Raw genomic sequence first — 22,787 nt, forward strand, 5'->3', positions numbered from 1 at the left:
ACTTAATAACCTGTAGGCCTGAGGCAGTTGGTATTCCATTATTCACCACCATTAACCGCTACGTTTCCGCACAAAGGACGCTACGGACGAGTACAGGCGCTACTACTTCCAGCTGCTTTTTACTTCCCTAGGGAGGCACATATGTAGAAGAGCAAAAACTACAATAGGTAGTGTGCAAGTGCGCACTTCCTCCTCAGCCACCTATTTCATATACTCCTTCCAGGAAGGAAAGCTCCTTCGTCGTGAGAGATAGGGAGGTCATGTTCTTTATCTCAGACACAAGGTAAGAGACAGGGAGGTTGCGGCTGTCCTCGTCTGTAACGTTTTTTGTCTGAAACGTTTGACGCAGAACGGAGGCAGGTTACGCCGCAAGTTTAGCTTTCGCGTTCAGCCATTCAGTTACCATTTGCGAGCGAAAATATGGCCTTTCCAGCGAACAGGATAACGCATATACGGACACGCGTAGTGGTGTACGAAGTCTGTAAGTGTATGCACTTCCCGTTGTTGTTTTTGCATCACGATTAGCCCCTGAAACAACACTTCGCTCCACATGCAGGACATTCCGCCTCTACTGTGCGCGGCGTAAATTCGTATTCTCGAGGGTTCGTACCTCACTCAGTCCAATTAGCATACTGACACGCCTATAGAATGATGTGGTAGTATTTTTGTATGTCGGTGAACGTCCGACACTGCGTGGTCTAATGCAACACAAGCCAGTACACTACGAAGCTGACTCGCGATCTTGTCTGTGCCATGCTGCTTTCAATGGCTAGTACATCTTTGCGTCGTCTTCAGCCCAAGGCTGGCCCATGGCGAACAAGAAATAGGAACCATTGTTAACATAGATACACCGAAACGCTAAAAGAATGCTCGAAGAGACCATTTGGATTCTAGATAACCCGAAGCGCTGAAAGAATGACGGAAACAACATAAGGAACTAAGGTAAGGTTGTACCTAGCCATGTTGCCACGGAAAAACATACGAATGGTAAGTGTAACTTAAAAAAAAGGAACTCCGTTCATATTGATACCAAACCTAATGACTTGGTGCATTGGAACCGAAGATTAATTGGACAGGTTGACATCAAAAAAAGAAATGATCTTAACCAGTCTCAGCCAGCTCGAACTCCATGTGCGTCTGAAAACATCGCAAGACAACGTGAGGCGCTGGGCCTTGGGCGCCTCCATGAAAGGGGTGCCCTAGCTGTATTTTTCAGTATTTCTCAAACGCATTTCGAAGACGTTTTGATGTGACCGAACCACCGAATTTTCGACCCACCGAAACCAGGATGTTCCTGCCGCAGCACACTCGAAAAGGTGTTGTCTGGGGTTTTCATCTGGTTCTATGGATGGTAGTTATCACGTTGTTTAAAGGGACACTGAAGTGAATTTGTCAAGCTCCCGGTTCTGCTTGCACTGCGTAGACTGGCTCAAATTACCACACTTTTCATCGTTTATCCAGTTGATAAGCCGGTAATTATTTTATAAAGCTGGAAATAAGAACAACTGCCATACGCGGTATGTGGCGGCCGCACCAACTAAAGGCGATGACGACAGGAGGAGATGCACCTTCATTCGACGATGTCCAAAGTTAACATTCAAACAAGTTTCGGTTTCGGTTCTGTAAAACATGCTTGACATCCGACGACATCGTTTGATGGACATTATCGATATCTCAGTAATCGTCGTCCTGCGCTTCTGCCATGTTGCCGGCTGTAAAATGCCTAAGATAAGCCTCCCAGCACGGCTCGGAATCGTAGCAATCACTAGCCGAGGCCTCTGCAGTGGATGAACGCGCTCCGCGTCACCGCAGACGCTCAAATGCCATGCGCTTTTCCCGCATATTCGGAGCTTGCCTCACTAATGCCTGTATCGTAAAAAGCGTGTTCGCACCAGGCCAAGGGTCTGTTGATTCTGGCCTGTGCCCACTGCCCGCAAGCAGTCGGTGCTTGTGGTAACAGCACGCCAGCGAGAACTCGCTAGCCCGTAAGTGTCAGTGTGCGCACGTTCTGCGAACTCGCTCGTGGAGCGGTGAACGTTACGGCCCAAAAATGGTGAACTCAGTTCAGAAAACATCGGCCGCAAACGAAAAAATCAACTTACAAAAATAAAAGCACGTACCCGCCGGTATTCCAACTTGCGACTTGGAAAACAATAAGCCTAGCGCTTCAGACCACTGGGCCACGAGTCAGCGCTGCCTATATTGGATATGTAAGGTATATAATGTACAACCCGTTTACACTTCTATTTAGTTTTACCATTTCAAGTACCTCAGGTGACTATTTGTTGTATAGCGCTCGTGCAGTAAGCGTCCCCGAAACTTCTACAGTATCTCACGTCTAGCAATTGCATTTCTTAGACGGAAGAGCGTTCGCAGATGTGTGGTTGTGCTGCTGACCGCTCTGCTTGTTCACCCAGCGCAAAAAAAAGTGCTTCCTGCTCCCTAGTTTCGCGCTGTACGGTAAATATTTCAGTTGATTTTATTTCCCTAGTACCTATAGTGACTTCGCTGACTCTTCTCCCGCCTTCAAGTGGCCTTAGATTTTCCTACTAGCGTAGCAGTCAGCGAAGCGTCGCATGTGCACTTGTGCAGCGCTTGTGTGGAGCGACCCGGACTCGGAGCTTGATACAGTGTACAAACTAGCAAAGTAAAGAAAGGCGCATTCTTCCATTGACAAACGTGTTGTGGCTTAGTTTCAACTGAGCGAGCGAATTGCGAAGACCCATCCGCAGTCGGCGGACTAAGCGCTGGGCCGACTGGCTCCGGCGGAAGGTCGGCGAGCCGTGCAGTATACGTAGCCAATTGCCAGCTCATCTCCTCCTGACGTCACACGGAAACGCCAGAGAAAATGGGCGACGGTGCAGAGAGGAGGGCAACATTTTGGAATTTATTTTTCTACTAAATAAATTCGCGTAAACGCATTCAGAGTGGTCGAAACATGGCCTATGGACTCCGGACTACAATTAGCGCTAGTAATCCCGCAATGTTTGAAATTCACTTCAGTGTCCCTTTAACTTGGGTCGAATGGTCTTGGGTCTTTAAAAATGCGCGTTCCGTAAACCCGAGGCAAAGTGCAATGCCACGTATGAGCCCTCTCTTATGAAACCACGGGATCCGTCGAATATTGTACACCATTGTAACAACTGGTGACAACTGGTGACAAGAGGACAAGACTGGTTTTTATACAGTTAACACATTATTACAAAATTACGTAATGCTGAACCACGAAGCTGATACGGCTAACTGACTATCGTGAGCTGCAAAGTTGACTGCGAGCCCAAAAGGTTTGGCGTGATGTGGGTTGCACGCGTAAATCAGAACGGCTTTATGCAGCGACTGGGGACGCCATGCAAGCCGCAGGGTCTCTTTTATTTTCCATCGCAGTCCCTCTATACGGACGCTGCTCACGTCAATATACCCGTAACGAAAAACGTTAGTGGCTATCTTCTGTCATTGACCACAAAGCATAGGGCTGGAGGTAGACAGTACACTGGTGCCGAAGATAGGGTTCACAAGTAATGTCCTTCTCGAATGTAACAATGTCAGCTGCCATTTAGCAAACGGGTAGAGCAGTTCCGCAGTATGGGCGTATATTTATCTATTTCTATATGAACTTTCTTTTCGTTGTACTTCAATTGTCACGCTGATGGGTATTACATGGCGAATAGGCTGCTACATTGAGCAGTTAATGAAATGTTCGCTAAATTCTCTTTTTTTCGGGAAATGAATCTACGGCATGGCGTTTTACGCCTCTGGTAGTTCCCAGAAAAACTGAATACAGACTTGCTGACGACATGGTTGCGCTTCTTACGGTTTTTGTTCGTGCGTTTTTTGGAGCTATTTATTTTGAGCTCTTTATTTTTACTTTCATGCGCAGCTTTCCCGCTCATGGCAATCCTTTCAACAGTGATTACTCTGTAGTTATTTAGCGAAATATGAACTTTTTTTTTGCGCTGCTAATATTGGGGCAGAAAACGGGCTTTGTGCACAGTTTCAAGTCTTGCACATTGCAGAACTAGGTTCCTGACCCATGGAAACTATCGCAGCTGGAAGTAAGATTTGACAGCGGAATACACAAAAAAAATATTCAGAATCCTGAAAGTTAATTTAGTGTTTTCATCTTCACGCTGACGTCTTGCTTTATGCCAAATATCACTCTCCTGAAGTGGTTTTGCTAGGTTCGCGAGAGGTCGGACTTTGAGCGAGAAAGCTGGGTATGCGTAGTGTAAGGGCGGTGTATGAGACACATTAAAGCAGAGCTTTCTAGCTCTACCTGCCAATTGTTCTTTCGTGGTTTGCGGGGCAACAAACTCCAAACGCGGCGGAGGCGGCGGCGGGCAGGAGGGCGAGGCGGAGGGTTTCACTCGCGGAGCACATTGTAGATTGCTAGGCGAATTTACCCAGCGTTCCCCGCGCTTAAGTGCCTACTCGTCGGCGGCGGCGTCGGCGGTACGGCCTTGTCATCTGCTTTAGCGCCGGTTGTTTGGAGCCTGTTTTGGCGCAGCTTCGCGTTTATTGCGCGCCGCCTTCGCACGGCTCGATTAACTTGTTCGACAGCACCTCCTGGGCAACCCCCACCCGACGGAATTAGGTGGTCGTATGACAAAGACAGGTCAAGGATTGGTTTGCGCGGCGGGAAAACAAAATCTACAAACCACATACATCTGGCCGCTAGAGTAACGCTACATGTTGCAAACTGATTGCCACGAATGGGACTGCGTTTTCTAAATTGGTAAATACCAATGCCGTTGTGTTTTAACAGGTATTCAGAAAAGGTAAAAGTGGCAACTCGTCGTCACAAATAGCGATTGTAACAGGTCCCTTAGCTTTCTCGCAGTTCTCAAACTTGCTAAACCAACTAGTTTAAATCAGTATAAATTCGAATTACTAAGCTCACATGCCGAATTGTTTCGGTGTCTGCGCTTGTGTCGCGCGGTGGTGTAGCCCCAAGCTAGCACATCAGGATGGCTAGGTTCCCCTGTCTCACCCTTCGAAAGACGCTCCTTTCCGTTTTCTTTTTCCCGACTCACGACCGGGATACAGCGGCGGCGTCCGCCGCTCTAGCCCGGCCGTGGCCGCCACTGCGGCTGCGTGCGGGACGCCGCCCCCGCTAATTCAAGGTAACGGCTTGCAGAATCTCTGGTTTTACTCTTTGTAGAGCCACGTATGTGAATTCAAGTGACGTCGCATGGGCAGTTGTTGTGGGTGTTCTTTAAAGCTTTGCTTCCCAACCACTTTCACGGCATGGATTCTTTTGTTTCCTGATTTTTCTTGATATTTTTGGTTCTTTTAGTGATATTTTGTTTCCTTTAAAATTTTCTTCGACCAAGTATCTCATCCGTACTTTTGCAGCGAATAAATATGTAAACTTTAACAATGACGTATTTTTGTAGATGTGTAAACTTAAACATGAGCAGTGTGCTGCGGTTGTGCCGCCCACTGCTGCGTTTCGCGGCCCGTTGCCTTTGTTAGCCGCCCACCGCCCCGAATGACCAGTCTGGGTGCTGTACCTGAGGAACCAAAAACGGCCACTGTGCAAAAACAACGCGACCGCACTTCCGCCATCTGTTTACGTGAAAGGGAGTCTGAAGAAGTGGCTTGGATGTCTCAGATTGCCTTCTGCGTGCGAATCCAGGAGTCGATGCTTGGGCTGGTCACTTTCTTATTTTGTTTATGGGCTTTCGCTTTTCCCCGTGCTGCGGCATTCCGTATTTGACCAGAGATGATAAATGTTTGCAATGAAAATTTGAAATTGTCAATGTTTTTGCCCGCCCCCTTTCCCGTGTTTGATATGTTCGCCTGTTGGAACTTCCTGGAAAGAACCCTGTTGCTCGTTCAAAGCAAACAATGCTTGCGCTAAAAAAGCGGAGCATCTTCCCACCCTCACATCGCCTGCAATAACTCTTAAGTGTAGAACACTTCAGGCGCTCGCCTTGTCGTTGTAGCTCGCTGGCGGGTCCCAAGTAGAGCAACAGGGCGTTCCGTTGTGGCGCTGTCGTCGCGGCGTACCCCAGAGGCTTCAAAAGCCAAGCTGTTTATATAGTCATAAGCGTTCGGAACTGGTGAACCACTAGTGCTTGCCCTACATCTCCGTGTTGTTTAGCGCAACGAAAACTATTGGTACGTTTGAGGCAAATTGGACGTTATTAACCGGCAGCACCCGCAATCATTTAGTAAGAACGCTCATTGGGTTCGTTTTTAGGGTAGTAAGCGAAAAAAGCGGCCCCGCAATAAAAAGTTGGCGCGTTCGAAGTCACGCAGAAAGGCTCCAGCCGCGCAAGAAAAAATTACTCGTTCGAAATGGCGCAAAACAGCGAAACAGCTCCAGCATAAAGCAAGCACAAATTAGTAGTGGCTTAGATCTGCTATGCCAGGACATACGTAGCGTGTGCTAAGGTTCATAAATCCAGTCCAATCCAGTCCAGTCCAGTCCAGTTCAGTCCAGTCCAGTCCTGTGCAGTCACTGCTTCTCGCGCATGCTCAGCAGGGCTTTTCACGAGCCACGCGAAACAGCAATCAAGCGGCTCCGGTGCAGCGTCAGACTTGGCTACTGCGCAGTTGAGTCGCATACCTGGGAACGCGCCGGCGCCAGTGCGTCTGCCGCGGCTATGACGCAACACAATCTAACACAATCCACTTTAATCCAATCCAATCCAAATCCAATCAAATCCAAGTAAAGCCAAGCCAAGCCAATCCAATTCAATGTCCCTCGCGCTTGCGCAGAACCACCTTTCGCGGCACACGCGAAACTGCTCAACCTCGGCCAGTGTAGCTCACGCTACAAAAGAACAGAACTCCCGCTGGCGCAGTTTCAGGCGGGGGGCGCGCGAGCACTGCGAAGCCGGGAAATTTTAATTGCATGGGGTGGTAGCAGTTTGCGGATAACGGAGGTACGGCCCATCATGGCGAATCACTGCTCTGCACTTCCGACGGCTTTCACATTGAGGGGAAGGGCTTTATTTTTTTTACTCGATTCGGCCCTCGCCCAGTCGCATCTATGGCAGGGCCATTCTGCAAAGAGTAGGCTCCAGGTTAGATGTGCAATCAATTGTCGACAAAGAAGACCTAAGCAACGCTGCCAGAGAGAAATTGAAAGCGCTCCCCATTCCAAGAAACATGGACCCCCACTTACATGAAGACAGAAGGAAAGCCAGGGTCGATTTCCTACGCAGAAAGTTGGAAAAAAAACCAAACGCTGTATATACAGACGCTGCCTTTTACAACAAGACCAATGCTTCCCTAGTCATCGTCGACCAAGAAGGAGTAATCAGGGACTGCCTCAAATTAACGAACACCAGCACAGAGGAGGCCGAAACTGGCGCACTTCTATTGACCGTAAGGTATGGAGAATTCCAAGGAAAAAGGCTCCAAATAATTACGGACTCGTACAAAACATTATAAATGGCCCAATCCACAAAAGCCTCACAAAAATTTTACCTCTAAATATCACTAAGGTCCAAAATATCATTTGGACACTGGCACATGAGGAGCTTGAGGGTAATGAATGACCAGACCAAGCTGCGCGAGAACTTACTAACCGCTCAGGCAGTAGTCCTATCTTACTCACACCTCTCCCCAATACCTTCGGTAAGCGACTCAACATTCAAAGAAAAGCCAGATAAAAGCTTAACAGCTGCAGAGCATCAGTCTCTCAGACAAATACAGACGAACACCTATCCCAACATCCTCAGGCTATCGAAGATGTTCCCCGAGAAATTCTCAAACGCATGTAATAAGTGCGGTGAAATATCCACCCTATTCCATGCATCCTGGGGTTGTCGTATTATATGGCCCTCAGTAAACACCAACACCAAGCTATATGAGCTATGGGAGGCAGCTCTGGCCAGCTCTGACCCTGGGGTTCAGAAGTATCTGATCTTTAGGGCCAAGACTGGGGCAGAGGAAACAGGGGCCCTGGAAGGAGGGAACCTACCCTAGTTCAATCAAGACCTTTCATTTCAAATAAACGTTTAATCTCTCTCTCTCTCGCGTATTTCTCAGGTGCTGCGCGGATTGACGTTCCACGTGGAGCCGGGTGAGGCGTTCGTGGTGCTCGGCCTCCGGGGGTGCGGCAAGTCGACACTGCTGAACATCCTGTCGGGCGTGGAGCCGGCCACCTCGGGCAGCGCGCTCATCGGCGACACACCCGTGCACAACACGTCCGCGTGGCAGAAGTTGATCGGCGTGTGCCCCGAGTACGACGGCCTGCTGGGCCGCCTCACGGTGCGGCAGACACTCAAGCTGTACGCCAGGGTGCGAGGCCTCAAGGGGGATGAGAGCGACAAGTTGCTGGAGCACCTCATCCTGCTGCTCAACCTCACCGCTGTGATTGACGACAACGTCGAGAACTCAGGGTGCGCCGCTCTAGAGGCTTTGGCTTCTTGTTCCGGCATATAGATATACGCCAAGATTCGAAAAGTTGGAGCCGTTGAAAGCATAGAGTTTAACACTAATAAAGACTTGGGGGAAATTGAGGGAAATCTGGCACTAATGTATGGGGAAATGGCGCTTTAGCGAGCGTGCCATCGCGTACAGGGGAGGACCTTTCCACTTGTGCTTGTCCTCATGAACACGCTTAAAAGTTGTGACTTTAATCCATAGAAAAAAAGAGGTTCGAAATATTTATTTGCCATGGATTTTTTAGAAACTTCACGCGAGAACAACAACAAAAGTGCTAGAATCTTTTTTTTTTATATTTTGGCTTCATGAGTGAAAAGCCATGTTTCTAGCTAAGCCAAGTACGCTAGGAACGTTACTAGCTGCTATGGCAGCGTCCACGACATCTCGCGATTGTAGTGCCAGATTTCCTTCTGGTATAGGTCAGTATAAAAATTTATGGTTGATTGTTACCTGTGGTGCTTTGAAATAGCAGTTACCCTGGAAGGTAGCAACGGGAAGACCGTTGGTGCTTTCTTCCTGCGATTAGCACGAATGGCTTCAACGCCAATCTTCGGCGTTGAAACTATAGCACGGGAGCATAAAAGTTGAGGTAAGATGCGCCTATCCATGCAAAAATACGTAGTGCATGCTAACACTCCTGATCATGTAGTGAGTGCGAAGTATTAGCGTCCAATTGCCGAGCACATAATGCTGTACTGTGGGCGCCGCAGGATCTCTGCCGACTGGTGCCCGGCTGGGCGTGGCAGCGGCGTCAGTGCACGGCGTGGGCCATGCTGAAATCACGTTTCCTCTTATAATCACCTCTCCAGTCTAGCGTCTCTTATCTCTCCGTCATGTGGAACCGAATTTGGCTGCGTTTCTAATGTGCACTGATATTTCTCAATTGTACGCACCTGCAAAACAAGTTTGTTTCCATCGCGACTCCCGAAGTTTGTCTCTTCACCGCTTAACTGGCAAACAATTGAGGCTACGGCTGTAGCGGACCGCATGTTTGCGCCGCCAGACGCTGCCTACAAATGCCCCGCCTCCTCTTCGACCCACGCAGGGCCATCACCCAGCGCAAGCTCTCCGTGGCCATCGCCATCATCGGCCTCCCGCCCGTGGTGTTCATGAACGACCCGGCGACGGGGCTGGACCTGCTGTCGAAGCGCAAGATCTACCGCACCATCAGTATGCTGCGCCAGCTGGTCAAGTCGGCCGTGGTGATCGTCACGCAGAGCGTGGCCGACTGCGTGGTCGTCTCGGACCGCATGGCCATCATGTACAACGGACAGTTCCAGTGCCTCGGCAGCGTAGCGGACCTGCGCAAGCGCTACTGCAGAGGCTGCATGATACTCGTCAAGCTCAAGCCGCCCGTGCTCCTCGATCTCGCCATCGTCAACAATATCCACGAGCAGGTGGGTGTTTCTATTTGGTGTGGTTCTTTTCGGCAATAACAAAGCCTGGGTGGCCGCCATTTGCAAGACCCCAAATACCAGTTCCATCCATACACACGGGCTCGACGGTGGCAGGTTGGGTTGACGGGCGGTTTATGCATACCTCACCATACTGCCTATATATGAGGTACATCCGCAGAATCGAGGTGAAAGGCGAGCAGGTGCGGACCGATTCCGGGCCTGCGGGACCAACAAGCGCGCCCGACGGCTTTTTGACTCAAACCGGCCGTTTATTCAGGGTACTACGACGATAATGGGAACATTTTAAAACATTTCCTTGAGGGAACCACAGCTCTGTTAGCGCTCAAACTTCACAAGAAGGTCGCATTTTGTGGTCTGTTTTGTTTGACACGGGAAACAATGACGGTACCTACCTGTGTATTCTGAAAATAAATAAGAACGATTTCCGCCTATGGCAAAATGGCGGCCGATTTTAACGTGCGAGCCAGTGCAAGCTGATCTTAGAACGACGGTGCCGCCTGGTGCACAAAGAGCGAAACGGACGATGGCAATTCACGGTAGGAAAGAGCCAAATCAGGTAGCAGACTATCAGAAAATCTCTCGCCCCTTGTTTACGATGATCACAACTAGTTGCATAACAGCTGATACCAATCACAATCAAATATTCCCGTGGTTCATGGTTGCCAATAATTTGTTTCCTTACCTGCTTTCACATTTCCTGATCGTCTGCTACTTCACTTGGCTGCTTCCAGCCGTGTAAGGAGCGTGAATCCCCATCGTCCTTTTCGCTCTGCATACCTCAGATGGCGCCGTCGTTCCCAGATCAGCTTGCACTGGCTCGCACGTTCAAATCGGCCGCCATTTTCTTAAAGGCGAAAATCGTTTTTATTTATTTTCAGAATAAACAGGTAAGTGCCGTCATTGCTCCCGGTGTCAAACAAAACATACTGCAAAATGCGACCTTCCTGCGATGTTTGAGCGCGCACAGAGCGACGGTTCGCTCAGGAAAAAAGTTTAAACTGTGCCGATTGTAGTCGTACCACCCTGTACTTGAGTGGGTAGAGTAAACGAAAACCTGTTTACCTCGACCCCTCGTTACCTCGTCGAGTCCACATGGTGCGCATGACTCGACGAAGTAGGATTGGCTCGAGATAGTTTTTCTGAACTTCTTTCTGTGCAAGACATATCCAACAGGTCAAAACAGTTGCAAATTGAAGCCTGTTGGTAGGCGTCCACATGTAATCACAGTGCGACAACCGAGACAGACAGAAGAATTAGCCCGCCTCCTCTGGTTATTATCCTGTCTGTCTCGTCTGTCGCGCTGTGATTAGGCGTAAATTAAATGGTCCCTAGGGATTACGTGGGAGCCCTGATACGAATGCGTAACATAATTGAACATCGTCGAGCGCTATTTTGAATTTTGAGGGTATGTGATTGCACTAGAGATGTAAATGTTGATGAATGTTTGAGAGGCGTAAAGTAAAATCAGATTCCTTTAAGTTTTTTTAGAAAAATATGAAAAAATTTCAAAAAGACGATTACGCACAGATTTATAGAAAGCCCGGCATATTTGTTACGACGAAAGCATTAGACGTCTCATCGAACGAAAAAAAGGTCCGCAGTTCTTGGTGACTACAGGAACGGAACCAACATGAAGGCCACTGTAAAGATAAAATAAATAACATACAAATAAAACACATATTGGTTAGAATGGAATCTGAAACCGGGTTACCAGAATAGCAGCCAAGTGCGGTAACCGAAGCACCGTTCTGCAGTTTTCTACGTGGCATTTATTGCACTAGAAATGTAGGAAGAAATATTTGCAAAAAAATATTTAGAGCTAGGTACACATACTCATGAATTCGATAGGAAATGAACAAAACTACACATGTTGTGCAATTATGTGCATTTGTTTAAGAGCGGGAGCAACATTGAACAACTAATGGGGCAGGGGAAACCAGTCAGGACGAGAATAATTTTGGTCGTAGGCATCCTGAAGATCAATGATCACGGCAAAAGTGTGTAAGGAACCACAGATTCAGCATGTCTATCTAGCATTCGCGCTTTCCATAAACCTTGCAAAGCGATCAGTGAAACACAATCCACAATGGGACAATAATTATCGTGGTGCGTGCCGCGTGACGGGTGCACCTCAACACACCGCAAACGCGGTGCAACAGTGGGCCTCCTCGATTATCAGTCCCGGATCGTCCGCGGACTGCCCAAGACGCGATCCGGCGCTCGTTTTTCCCATGTATTCCTAGGGGGCTTTCGGTCCGGGGGCAGCCCTCGGACTGCCCGCGGACCGTCCAGGACTGGTAAATCGAGGAGGCCCAGTGATGACGTCTGATAATCCCCGGCTTTTGCCTTAAAATCACTCACAATACTCAAGAGCCCGGTGGATATTTTCCTTAACACTCAAAATATAACTGTAACACACTGCACAACAACAGACACAGCAGACACAGCTTGCACTCTCAAAATATGTCCACGATTTCACGTTGATACATTAATTTCAGAAAGCGCGCCCCTCCCTGAAGATTAATCGCACCACAACAAAATTCCCCGGAGAAGATCTTTTTGGTTTATTCTAGTTGAAAAAAATACAAAAAGACGATGTTCCTTTCTGAAGTTTTTTTTCTTCAAGCGCTGGCGTGACTGAGGGGAAGCAGTTCCAAGTAGAGAAGGGTAGTGGCAGTAACATGCATCCCCTCCCAGGTGAAGCAGGCGTTCCCGGGCGCCGTGCACACGGCCCGCCTGGGAGTGTCGCTGGAGTACGCCACCGAACTGAAGATTCCGTGGAGCCAGGCCGTGGTGGTGGCGCACAACCTCAAGGTGCAGCTGGCCGAGCACGCAGTCGATGTCGTTGTCGGCGACGTCACTATGGAGCACGTGCTGCTCAAGATGGCCAACTACGAGGACTCCAAGCCCATCGCCGTCGCCGTCGCCTAAATGCCAATAAAGGCAGCAGCTTCCCCTCGTGCAGCAACAGCAGCGGCTTGTGTTCTCGTCAATTATGTAGGCAATCATACTACAACGGCAATACCAATGTATTTAGAAACGTATAAGGGAGACTGTTTTGAAGTCGAAAGCTTATGATGTTACAGAAGTACATTACAGAGTGGCAAAAAAAGTATCCATGCGGAGGCACTATTGCGCCATCACTTCAACGGGCATGTACTGTGTTTCATTGTATGTATGCGAGGGATTTGCAAGGTGTTTATGCGAAAAGGTGTGGTTGCGATATTGCTGCGCACAATGCTTCCCCAAAGTTTGCCGCCAACCGGAGTCGCCACTGCGCTTCAACTACACAACGTGACTGTAGGCGCTTGAAAACTTGTATGGCAGGGAGTTTACACGCAGTAGAGCAATCGTTGCCTGTAATTGGGGATTGGAGAACTTTATTAAGTAATCCTTTCCGATATTCCTACCGTGCACAAATTGTGAGATTTACCCAATAAGTGCCGGAAGTCGCTTTACCGCAATAAGTGCCGGAAGTGAGATTTACCCAATAAGTGCCGGAGCCTGTAGAGTTCCTGTATATGATCCCTGAGCATATACAGGAACTCTAGGAGCCCGCGACACCCAGCGCCCCCTTCGGCAGATATGCGCAACACTGGGTCGGTCCACGCAAGCCGTTACGTTCGTGGCTGGGGGCGCTCCTCTTTTTGCAGCGCGGATGAAGCATATTAGTTGCCCCTTTTGAGTTTAAAACGAAGTAAGAGATTGTGCAGTAATCCTACCAGATAGTGTAGGTGAATGGAGAAGGAGTTATCCGGTTGAATTCGCGTTTGGGAAGGCATACGAAGGCCGCATAGGCGTGATGCCCAGAAGGGAAACGCTTGTACAGCCTGCCTGCGGGCAAAACTTCCTCGACATAACCATGTTTCTATTCAAAAGAAAACATTATTTATATTGTTCAATCCACAAAATAGGAGGCTTTGTCTGCAAACATATCAGACATTGCGCGATGTTTCCGCGCGAGGTATTCCATCCATGTGAGTGAATTTGAGACTGCAGAACTACTAACTGGACCACATGGGTGTTACATATGGGTATGATCTGAAGGTGACGCTCCATACATGTAACACTATGAAATTCACATTTGTGTGTGTATAGCGAAAGTGCTGCCGCTAATAAGTGCCCGCTCCACCAAGAAACATTTGGTCTTCCAGGTGTAGCCCAGTACGCCTGCTGTATACAAACACGCCCTTAAAAAGAAACTCTTCACGAGAAAGCTATCACAAGAAATTGCGGGGAGGGGGTGGGGGAGGAGGAGACAGAACATCAAATAGGCGTATCGGAATAAATCACGGAATATTCATATGCGGGTATTTTTTCTCTCCACGCCGACGGCTCCTGTGTGAGGCCTCTCTTATAAACAGTCGCGCTTTTATTACCGTCAAAACCTTTGCAGCAAAAGTCACGGGAGAAAAATTTAGTTCCCTGAGGACACCCCTCACTGGTCCGGAGTGACCGCAATCAGAACGTATGGGAAAAATAAAGTTCCTCCGCCTCCTCCTCCTCCCCGAGCCCGAAAATTTCGTCCTGCGTTCATTAATTTCCAACTTATTCCTGAACATCTTATCTCTATTTTTCTTTGCTTTGCAGCGGCTTAGACAACAATTTAATAGTTGATTTTGCAAGAAGAGGCGGTAATTTTATGCTATCTAATAGCTCGCGAAACATTTGAGAAGGTTAACTCCTATAAGTATCCGCCCCATATGTGCTTATATGTATTTAATACGGCGATATAAACGCGTGAAATATTAGATGAAGCACAGGAGAACCGCTGGGTGATAAACTACACTGCTACAACTGTGTTTGCGGGCCCTCCGTTACCGAATGTAATGCCTACAGCCTACTAACAAGCTGATCGTACACAACGGCAGCATGTAATCCGCTCGCTAGGCATGGGCTTTTCAAGATTCAGTAACCATGCTTTATATCTGTGAAAAAAAATTGGACCATCTTTCCACGTGGGAACCCTGAGGGGATGCAAAGCAGTGGAGTAGTAGCGTGTTAATTGGTTGTTAGAGCAAAGACACGTGTAGTAGCGTATTAAATGTATTGTTTATTTATCGAGTAGTGGGGAACGTTTTGCAGCTTCTCGTTCGCGAAGCGAGGAATCCGCTGTTCGACGCTGGCGTTTCCAAGCGTTGTCACGTTGCCGAACGCCATCTGGATCAGCTACTCGCCGCTGGCGTTTCAAAGCGGCTTCTCGTTCTCGAAGCGAGGAATCCGCTGCTCGACGCTGCCGTTTACGTTCGGCGTCGCGAGCTCTCCTCTGTGCAGACTTGTCTTCGGAGGTGCTCGCGGTTCTGACAGTGTGCTGGCTGGCGCTAGTTGAAGGTGTGCCAGCCAGTTTGCTGACGGAATCGTTGGCGTCCACTTGCACTCATCGGACGGCGCAGTACCAAAGAAGCAACTGAGCGGAGCGCGGACAGGTTTATTAGATGCGACGCTGAGAACTTCTCTTGTCGTCGGCCCTGTCCTTCCTGCGTGCGTCCGTCGTCGTCGTCGGCGTCGTCGTCCGCACTCTCCTCCGCTCCCCCTCTCCTCTCCGATAGCGAACACTCTCGCGAGGGGCATTGGATTGGATTCGATTGGATTGGCTTGGCTTGGATTGGCTTGGATTGGAAATAAAGTGGATTGTGTTGGATTGTGTTGCGTCATAGCCGCGGCAGACGCACTGGCGCCGGCGCGTGCCCAGGTGAGAGCGAACACTCTCTTTAACATCTGCGGGTGTGCGGCCCAGCGTGCTCTCACTCCGCCGGTGGGCGGCGCTGCACGCGGTGCTGCGCACCGCGTGCAGCAAGAAAAATGGGCAGCGAGGGTGTTTAAGTACCTGTATATGAGGAGCGTGGACACGCGGTGGAGACGGAGGACCAGACAGCTGACCAAGCGGTACGGAAATTCGGTAGGGGAAAGTGGTGTTTACACAACAGTTAAAAAGCAGGTAAAGGCAGCAGAGACGACGAAGTGGGCACAGAGCATGGAAGCGAAAAAAACCCTGGAGACTTATAGGGCAGAGAAACGGGAAATTAAGAAGGAGGGATTTTATGACAATACGAGAGGCAGTACTTTGCTCTTCGAGGCACGGGCAGGGTGCCTGAGAACCCGGGCATACACGGGTACCTACAGGCAGCAGGATGAAACATGTGCGTGCTGCGGCAGGGATCGGGAAACTATAGACCATATTGTCAGGAACTGCACAGAGATACGACCACCGCGGGGTGAGGGGGAAACGACGCTGGTGGAGGCTTTGGGATTTGGGGCGAGGGTGAACCTCAACTTCAAGGCCATAGAGGTGACGAAGAGGCGACTGGAGTGGTGGTGGAGGAAAAGTAGGGAAGGGATGAGTACGCAGGCGGAGGAATCATACGGATCAGAATTTAGAACAGCGAGGGGAGAAAAAAAAACGGGGGTGGGGGCGATGAGTTTTAAAACAGGGAAGAGAGGGAGTAGGAGGGAGGATGCAAATATATTAGGTTAGCTGGGAGTAGGGCGAGTAAGCGTAATAAAACTGGCAAGTCGGTTGCTGACAACCGACGCCCCGATTCAAAGGGAAAGCCACTAATCATCATCATCATCATCGCATGTGCAGTACTCTCTCTCCGCGGTCTCCTCTCTTTCGGGCGCGCTGTGCATATAACCGGTGTGCCGCTCTCCGGCGGCCTTTCGGTCGACGGTTGCTCTCCGGTTGCGCTTGAACCCCCCTCAGCGTCGCATCAAACCAGGGTTCCCGCTAGGGGAGGTGGGCGTAATTTTTTGCAGAGCAGAGGGAGTGGAAAGGAGGAGCAGCGCGCATGCGCGTGATTGGACAGCTGGTGTAAAGCGGGGAGAGGAGGAGCAGCGCGCGCTAGCGCACAGGTGGTGTGGAGGGGAGGAGAAGAGAGAGAGCGGCGTTATCACAGCTGTTGTGGGGAGAAGGAGAGGTGCAGACGCCGGACGACGGAGGGTCGACTAAGAGATGTTTTGCATCTAAAAAAGACAGAAGAAGAATCCGCGGTAGAATGCAAAACCTTGAACACACGCTTCCCAGTCGTGTCAACCTGCTGCTCGGCAGCAAGGTTACAGCATTTTATCGGCACCCAGTTTTATTTGGAGGCTTCCCTCTATATAATAAATTTTTGCATGACTTTGTTGCACTGTGTAGTAAACATACACATAAATAGCGTTATGTCACACGTTTTTGCAAAGTTGCGTTCACGGGCGCTGAAGGCGTTGTGCGCGGTGGGACCGACCCAGAGTCGCGTGCGTCTGCCGCGGCTGGCGCTGTGCTCGCCCGGCAAACTTCGCTGTCCGGAGCCTATACGCCTCGAGCGCGGCCTGTAGGGGCGCCACTGAAATCCCCCTAGCGGCCCGTTTCGAAAGCAGGCGCGGGAGTCCCCGGCCCGCTCCCCCCTGTCGCCGTTGCTTTTGGGGCTCGTTCAAGACAGCGATTTACCGTTTGTCCGCGTTCGAAATACCGAATAACGTGGAGCAGGCACTCTGTTTGCAAGCGTGGTATGTTCACGAGAGTATAAACGTTTATGACGCGATATTAGTGAGATCTATATGAGCGCCAGGCGTGTGTCACAGGCCGGCGTCCCGAAGCCAGCATTTGCATGCAGCTGATTGCAATTCCGCTGCCCTGAAATTTAGTGACTGTGTCTCCGTAAGCAGTCTTTCCTCCGATGGTCATGTTGCGGCCATACACACTATGATGTAAATAGACTTTGTGCACATACAAAATCTAGCGGAGCACTCATACCTGACAGCACACAAGTTACGCCTGCCAATATCACATATCAGATATTGATCAGTACCATGAACAAGCTAATGCGGCATAAATTTCACAAACATTGTACCAAAGAAGTACGATGGATAATGCAAAATTACACTCCGGAGTCAGCACACGACGACAAATTTATTGCTGGGTCGTCTTGTCCCGAGCGAGGTGAGCGCTCGCAAAGATTCATCTGTTACATTTATCCTCCACGAGAAACGCGAAGATGGGTTTAAAGAGTAATCCGCGTCCGTGACCAAACTCTTCTTCGAAACACCGTCATATGAGTCATGACAGAGGGAGACTGCAGAATCTAGCATAAACCGAAATCAGAGACCCTTATCAGATACGACACTCTTCCAACGAGCCCGTGTGTACGAGATTTCGGCGCGCGTTAAGGCTCTAGGTGGTCAAAATTAATTCGGAGCCCTCCACTACGGCGTGCCTCATCGTCTCCGTTGCGTCGGCGCGTTAAACCCTGCAATCAATCAATAAACTCTTCCAACGACACCTCGTATCGCTTGTGAACTGCCTACCCAGTATTCTTCAAAAAATGAGTCCGCCGAGTGATCAGCCGTTTTTCAAGGCGAAAAACAAACGAAAAGTGAACACGCAGCTTGTGTGTGTGTGATTACTAAAACGTTCATTCGTTGATTTCGCTCCGCATTTGTAAACAACGCGATAGTTGAGCGTCCTCCTCCTCATCCCCCTCCCCCGCCCCCCGCCCATGTCTAGCGAAATATCAGGGCATTTCGCATCTACTTGGTCTGGTGAATACTACCTTGCTCAAACAAACGTCTTTAGCATTTCAGAAGCTGCACTCGTTTTTTTTTATTCCCGTACTATTCTATTTATTCCTTACTTGCAGACCATTCATTTTCCCGTGGTTTCATTAACATATACCTTGGTTCTTACTATAAGGCATGAGTGGGCACATATCTGACTTAACATTTTCTTTTCCGTACTTAATATTTTCGCGTGGCTTACATTCCCATAAAAGGCACTAGTTTTTGTCAGCTATTGGGTTATCACATCCCCGAAATATATTTTTCTACGACGTGCGTATTCGAAGCAAAGCCGCATTTGTTGTCCGCGCTGCAAAACGAACCAACCTTTTACCCAGGGACGGGGTTCTGCGCGCACCGTCGCCGCTCTTCCGGGCGTCGGCGACGGTAGCAACATATCACCCCTGCCACCTCCAAATACGTCAGGCACAAATGAATTCTACTGCCGCCTCGTTTAGACCTAATACTGGCACAGTAAGAGGTTGACTTCATTTTGCAGCGTGGACAACGAATGCAGCTTGGTTTCGAACATTTACATCACAGAAATATATGTTTCGGGGATGTGATTAGCCAATCCCGGACCTGTACGTCGTTAAATATGTGCCCACACACGGCTTATAGCAAGAACCAAGGCAATCAAATATGAAACGACGGAAAAATACATGCTGTGCAAGTGCGGAAGAAACATAATAGCTCTAACGAAAAAAAAAATACAGTGCATCTTCTGACATGCTAAAGACGTTCGTCGAAACTTACGCCAGGTAGGGTTCACCAGACTATACGAGAGATGCACTGCTATTTCGCGAGACATAGGGGGGGGGTTAGGGTAGGGGGACGCTGTGTAAAACTTCGGGGCGGAATCAAGCAATGAACGTTTTAGTAATCACACACACAAATATCGCGTTCACTGTCGTTTTGTTTTTCCACTTGAACAAACAGCTGATCGCTCGGCGGACGTATTTTTGGAAGTATGCAGGGTAGGCAGTTCACAAGCGATGAAAGGTGTCGTTGGAAGAGTGTGTTATCTGATAAGGCCCCCTGATGTCAGTTTCTCCTTTATTCTGCAGGCTCCCTATGCCATGTGACAATATTTCGAAGAAGCGTTTCGTCGCGTACGCCGATTATATTCTAAGCCCGTCTGCGCGCTGCTCGCAGAGGATATATGTAGCAGATGAATATTTGCGGGCGCTCACCACACGACAAGACGGCTCTTTGTCGCGTGCTGATCCCGGAGTATAATTTTGCACTATCCATCGTACTTACGTTGAATATTCCCGAAATTAACACACACTTGCTTGTAAATGGTGGTGATAAATGTCTGAGGTATAATATTGGCAAAAGTAACGCGCGTGCTATCAGCAGGGGTGAGACAGCCCAAACAGATTTGGGAGCAGTTTTCGGAGCAGCAAAAGTTCGATTTTGGAGCAAAATACTCTTGATTGGGAGCTGTTAAGGACATTTAACACATCGTCTTGTGAGCTTAAAAAATCATTATTTCAGCAATTTGCAGGGTCAAGAGCACATTTCAATCAGTTTTGAATACACAGAACACTCAAACAGCCTTACCTGAAAGAGTTTTTAAGAGTATCACAAAGTACTAACTGCACTACCTTTTTCCTAACTGGTGATATTGTGTTGCGCCTGCACGCAACACTGACAACAAAACTGCCGTTAACATTAGAGAGTTTTAGCAGTTCGTCTGTTCTGTTGGTTACTTTGTTATCGGGTTGACCGCACCGGTCTGCGCCTGCGCGCACGGAAGGGAGAGGAGGCGCGGACAAGGCGAAGGCAGGTCCGCGGAACTAATCCCCCTACGGCTACGAATGCCCAAGTGCCCAGACGAGTCCAGGTGAGCACAGTAACTATGTACACGACCGAACAGACGGACTGCTAGAACTCTTATCAAATTTAAGGGCTCCGAAATTGTGGCGTTTTTTTTATTTTTGTAATCCCAGGCTGCATTGTACAAACGACTGCAGTCACGGCAACAGTTGAGAAGCTTCGAGCTAACGGTCGCATAGCCCAACCAGCCTACCCGTTTCAGTCCCCGGGGCGCAGGTTCACCCTATGGTCATTTAAGTAGCGTTATTGTTTAGCCACCCAGATTTTGGCATTAAATTTCACTTTGCATACATCAAGTGTTATAGTCGCGTGCTATGGCAACCGTGCAGTCCTGCAGCTATTGGGTGCTGCCTGAACAGGTCGCGGCGCCGCAGCAAATCCCGCAACTTTCGTGTCGACCATTCCACCCCCGAGGCTCGCGATCGCACTTCGAAGCAAAGCAACACCTCAGCATTTTACAACAGCACAACCAGCCAAAAAATTCACTTAACGAACCCGATTATAGACGCGCGCACCGCGTTTCGCACTCAAGGACAAACCACGCTGAAGTCGTAGGCCCCACATTTCAATTAACTTTTTTCGAGCCGCCCAACTTCCCGTAATCTGGCACCAATCTCAAACCATATCCCCGCATTAACGTCACTGTTCAGAGCCACAACAGATAGAATGAATAGACTGGAACCCAGCTGATAGCGTAAAATAAACCCGGGGAAAATATCGGCGATACGCACTGAGCGCGTTGGTAGCAGCCAGATCAGGCGGCGGCCATGTTTGTTGCCACAGCGATGCCTAATCAAGAAGGCCGTTTCAGCGAACCCGGACGGAAAGCGAATCGAGTTTTAGAAGCTATCGCTTGCTTCGTTTCAGTCTTTCTATTTGTGCCATTTCTGTGTTTGCGATTGACCGACGACAAAAGCGGTGACCGGGATGCGGGAGGCTTTTGTCCCCGCCGAAACTGACATGAGCATCAAAATCCATGCCGTTGAGTCTCTTCTGGTGCAGTTTGGCGCAATTTTCGCAATTTTCGTGCTTTTGGAGGAGCTTGGCGCAGGAAAATGGAATCGTATCAGAAAGGCGCAATATGCGCAGCTGTCTCACCCCTGTATCAGGTATTAGTGTTCCACTGAATATGTAAGCGCACAAAACTGATTTACATCGTAGTGTATACCCGTAGCATGAAAATTTGAGGAACGGGGGGTTCCGGAGACACTGCTAGTAAATTCAGGGCAGTGTAACTACAATCAGGTCCATGCATACGCCGGTTCCGCGACGCTGTTCTGTGACACACACCTGGTGCTTATGCACACCAAATATTCCACACTATGATTGCGTCAAAAATATTTACACTCTCGTAAATACACCCCATTTGCGAACAGAGTGACTGCTCCACGTAAACATGGATTTCCAACGCCCGCGAACGCTAAATCTCAGTCGTGAACATGCCGCAAAAGCAGCGGCGACAGTGATGAGCGGGACGGAGACTCCCGCGTCTGCTTTCGAAACGGGCCGCTAGGGGGATTTCAGTGGCGCCCCTACAGGCCGCGCTCGAGGCGTATACACTACAAGAAACGGCGTAAACCGGGAGACGCGTTTCCAAACGCGTTAGGGTGCCTCGATTCACGCACGTCTGCAGTACAGGGTGGAGACACGTATGCGTTACGCCGCCATTTTGGGTAACCCGCTTCCAGCCGCAGGAAGTCATTGTATCAAAACCGCGCTATAATTATCGCCGCAACGCGGTTTACTGACGAAGTTGGAATCATCTTATGTTTCGCGTTGCTGGGTCTTTTGGGGAACGGAAAGAACAGCGCGTTGAGCAGCTTGACCCAATAGCGCGGTACGGGACCGCCCAACGGGTGTCTCCACCAGTGTTGTGGAATGGGCGTCCCCATTCCATTCCAATTCCATTCCGGGGAATTACAAGTTGCCTAAATTCCATTCCTTTCAATTCCTCTGAATGCCGGAACATCGCCCATTCCCACTCCGGGAATGGCCTGGCAGTTCAATTCCATTCCTCTAATTCCTCAACGTTTTATTGGGTGATTATCAAGTTACCAATGAACCCATCATTAAGCTGATGGTATTACAAGCATTACGAACTGCTAAAATGCGCAAAACACGTAACCAAGGTCGAGGGATAGTGGCTTTGTGGCATATCTCGTTCAGTGCAATCACCCTACTAATTCCCACAGGGGCCGTTCTCCAGGTAGTTATTATAGTATTTGCATGGTCAGCACGTCTCTAGGAGTTGTGATGCTTTAATATTTTTTAAGTGTGAATGCGTTAATGCTAACGTGACGACATGTTCTATTTTTGTGCTGACAAAAGTATGGTTGAAGAAGACATTTTATTCCTTAAGCAGTAAACACGCGTATGGAGTGGTCGTGAGCATGGTTAGAACTGTAATTTTGTTAACGAGGATGGGTGTCTCGATGAGAACCAATGCGCAGGGAGAATTCTTTTTTCTCTCGTTAGTGTATTCTGGGATAGTTCATTGGTTCGTATACTAATCTGCGTCTTGTTCTTTTTTCTTTTATAAGTTGGGAGATTAATGTTCACACTTTAGCACCACGCAACCTTTGGCTCTAGCTA

The 22,787-nt window shown here is 49.0% G+C and overlaps 2 protein-coding genes across 2 annotated transcripts in view; both read left to right on the forward strand.

Moving 5' to 3' along the window:
• LOC144180002 (ATP-binding cassette sub-family A member 2-like) overlaps nucleotides 1–8,397 on the forward strand; it is a 24,512-nt gene extending 16,115 nt beyond the window's left edge. Inside the window, exon 7 of the mRNA XM_077708413.1 lies at nucleotides 8,002–8,397. Within this exon, the coding sequence (XP_077564539.1) occupies nucleotides 8,002–8,397 (396 nt within the window). The remainder of the gene's footprint in view (nucleotides 1–8,001) is intronic.
• On the forward strand, nucleotides 8,222–12,772 carry LOC144180564 (cholesterol transporter ABCA5-like). The gene is made up of 3 exons (XM_077708892.1): nucleotides 8,222–8,354; nucleotides 9,446–9,797; nucleotides 12,516–12,772. The coding sequence occupies exons 2-3, from the start codon at nucleotides 9,510–9,512 to the stop codon at nucleotides 12,747–12,749; spliced, it is 522 nt and encodes a 173-aa protein (XP_077565018.1). The 5' UTR covers nucleotides 8,222–8,354; nucleotides 9,446–9,509; the 3' UTR covers nucleotides 12,750–12,772.
• The last annotated feature ends 10,015 nt before the right edge of the window (nucleotides 12,773–22,787 follow it).

Source organism: Haemaphysalis longicornis, unplaced genomic scaffold, assembly GCF_048455015.1.
Source record: "Haemaphysalis longicornis isolate Haplotype H1 unplaced genomic scaffold, Haemaphysalis longicornis Haplotype H1 scaffold_4, whole genome shotgun sequence".
NCBI lineage: Eukaryota > Metazoa > Arthropoda > Arachnida > Ixodida > Ixodidae > Haemaphysalis > Haemaphysalis longicornis.

Bases quoted from the DNA above. Each gene is read 5' to 3' on its own strand.
- LOC144180564 (XM_077708892.1), top strand. From the start codon at position 9,510: ATGAACGACCCGGCGACGGGGCTGGACCTGCTGTCGAAGCGCAAGATC. The intron at 9,798-12,515 runs GTGGGTGTTTCT...ATCCCCTCCCAG, and splicing joins TCAACAATATCCACGAGCAG to GTGAAGCAGGCGTTCCCGGG.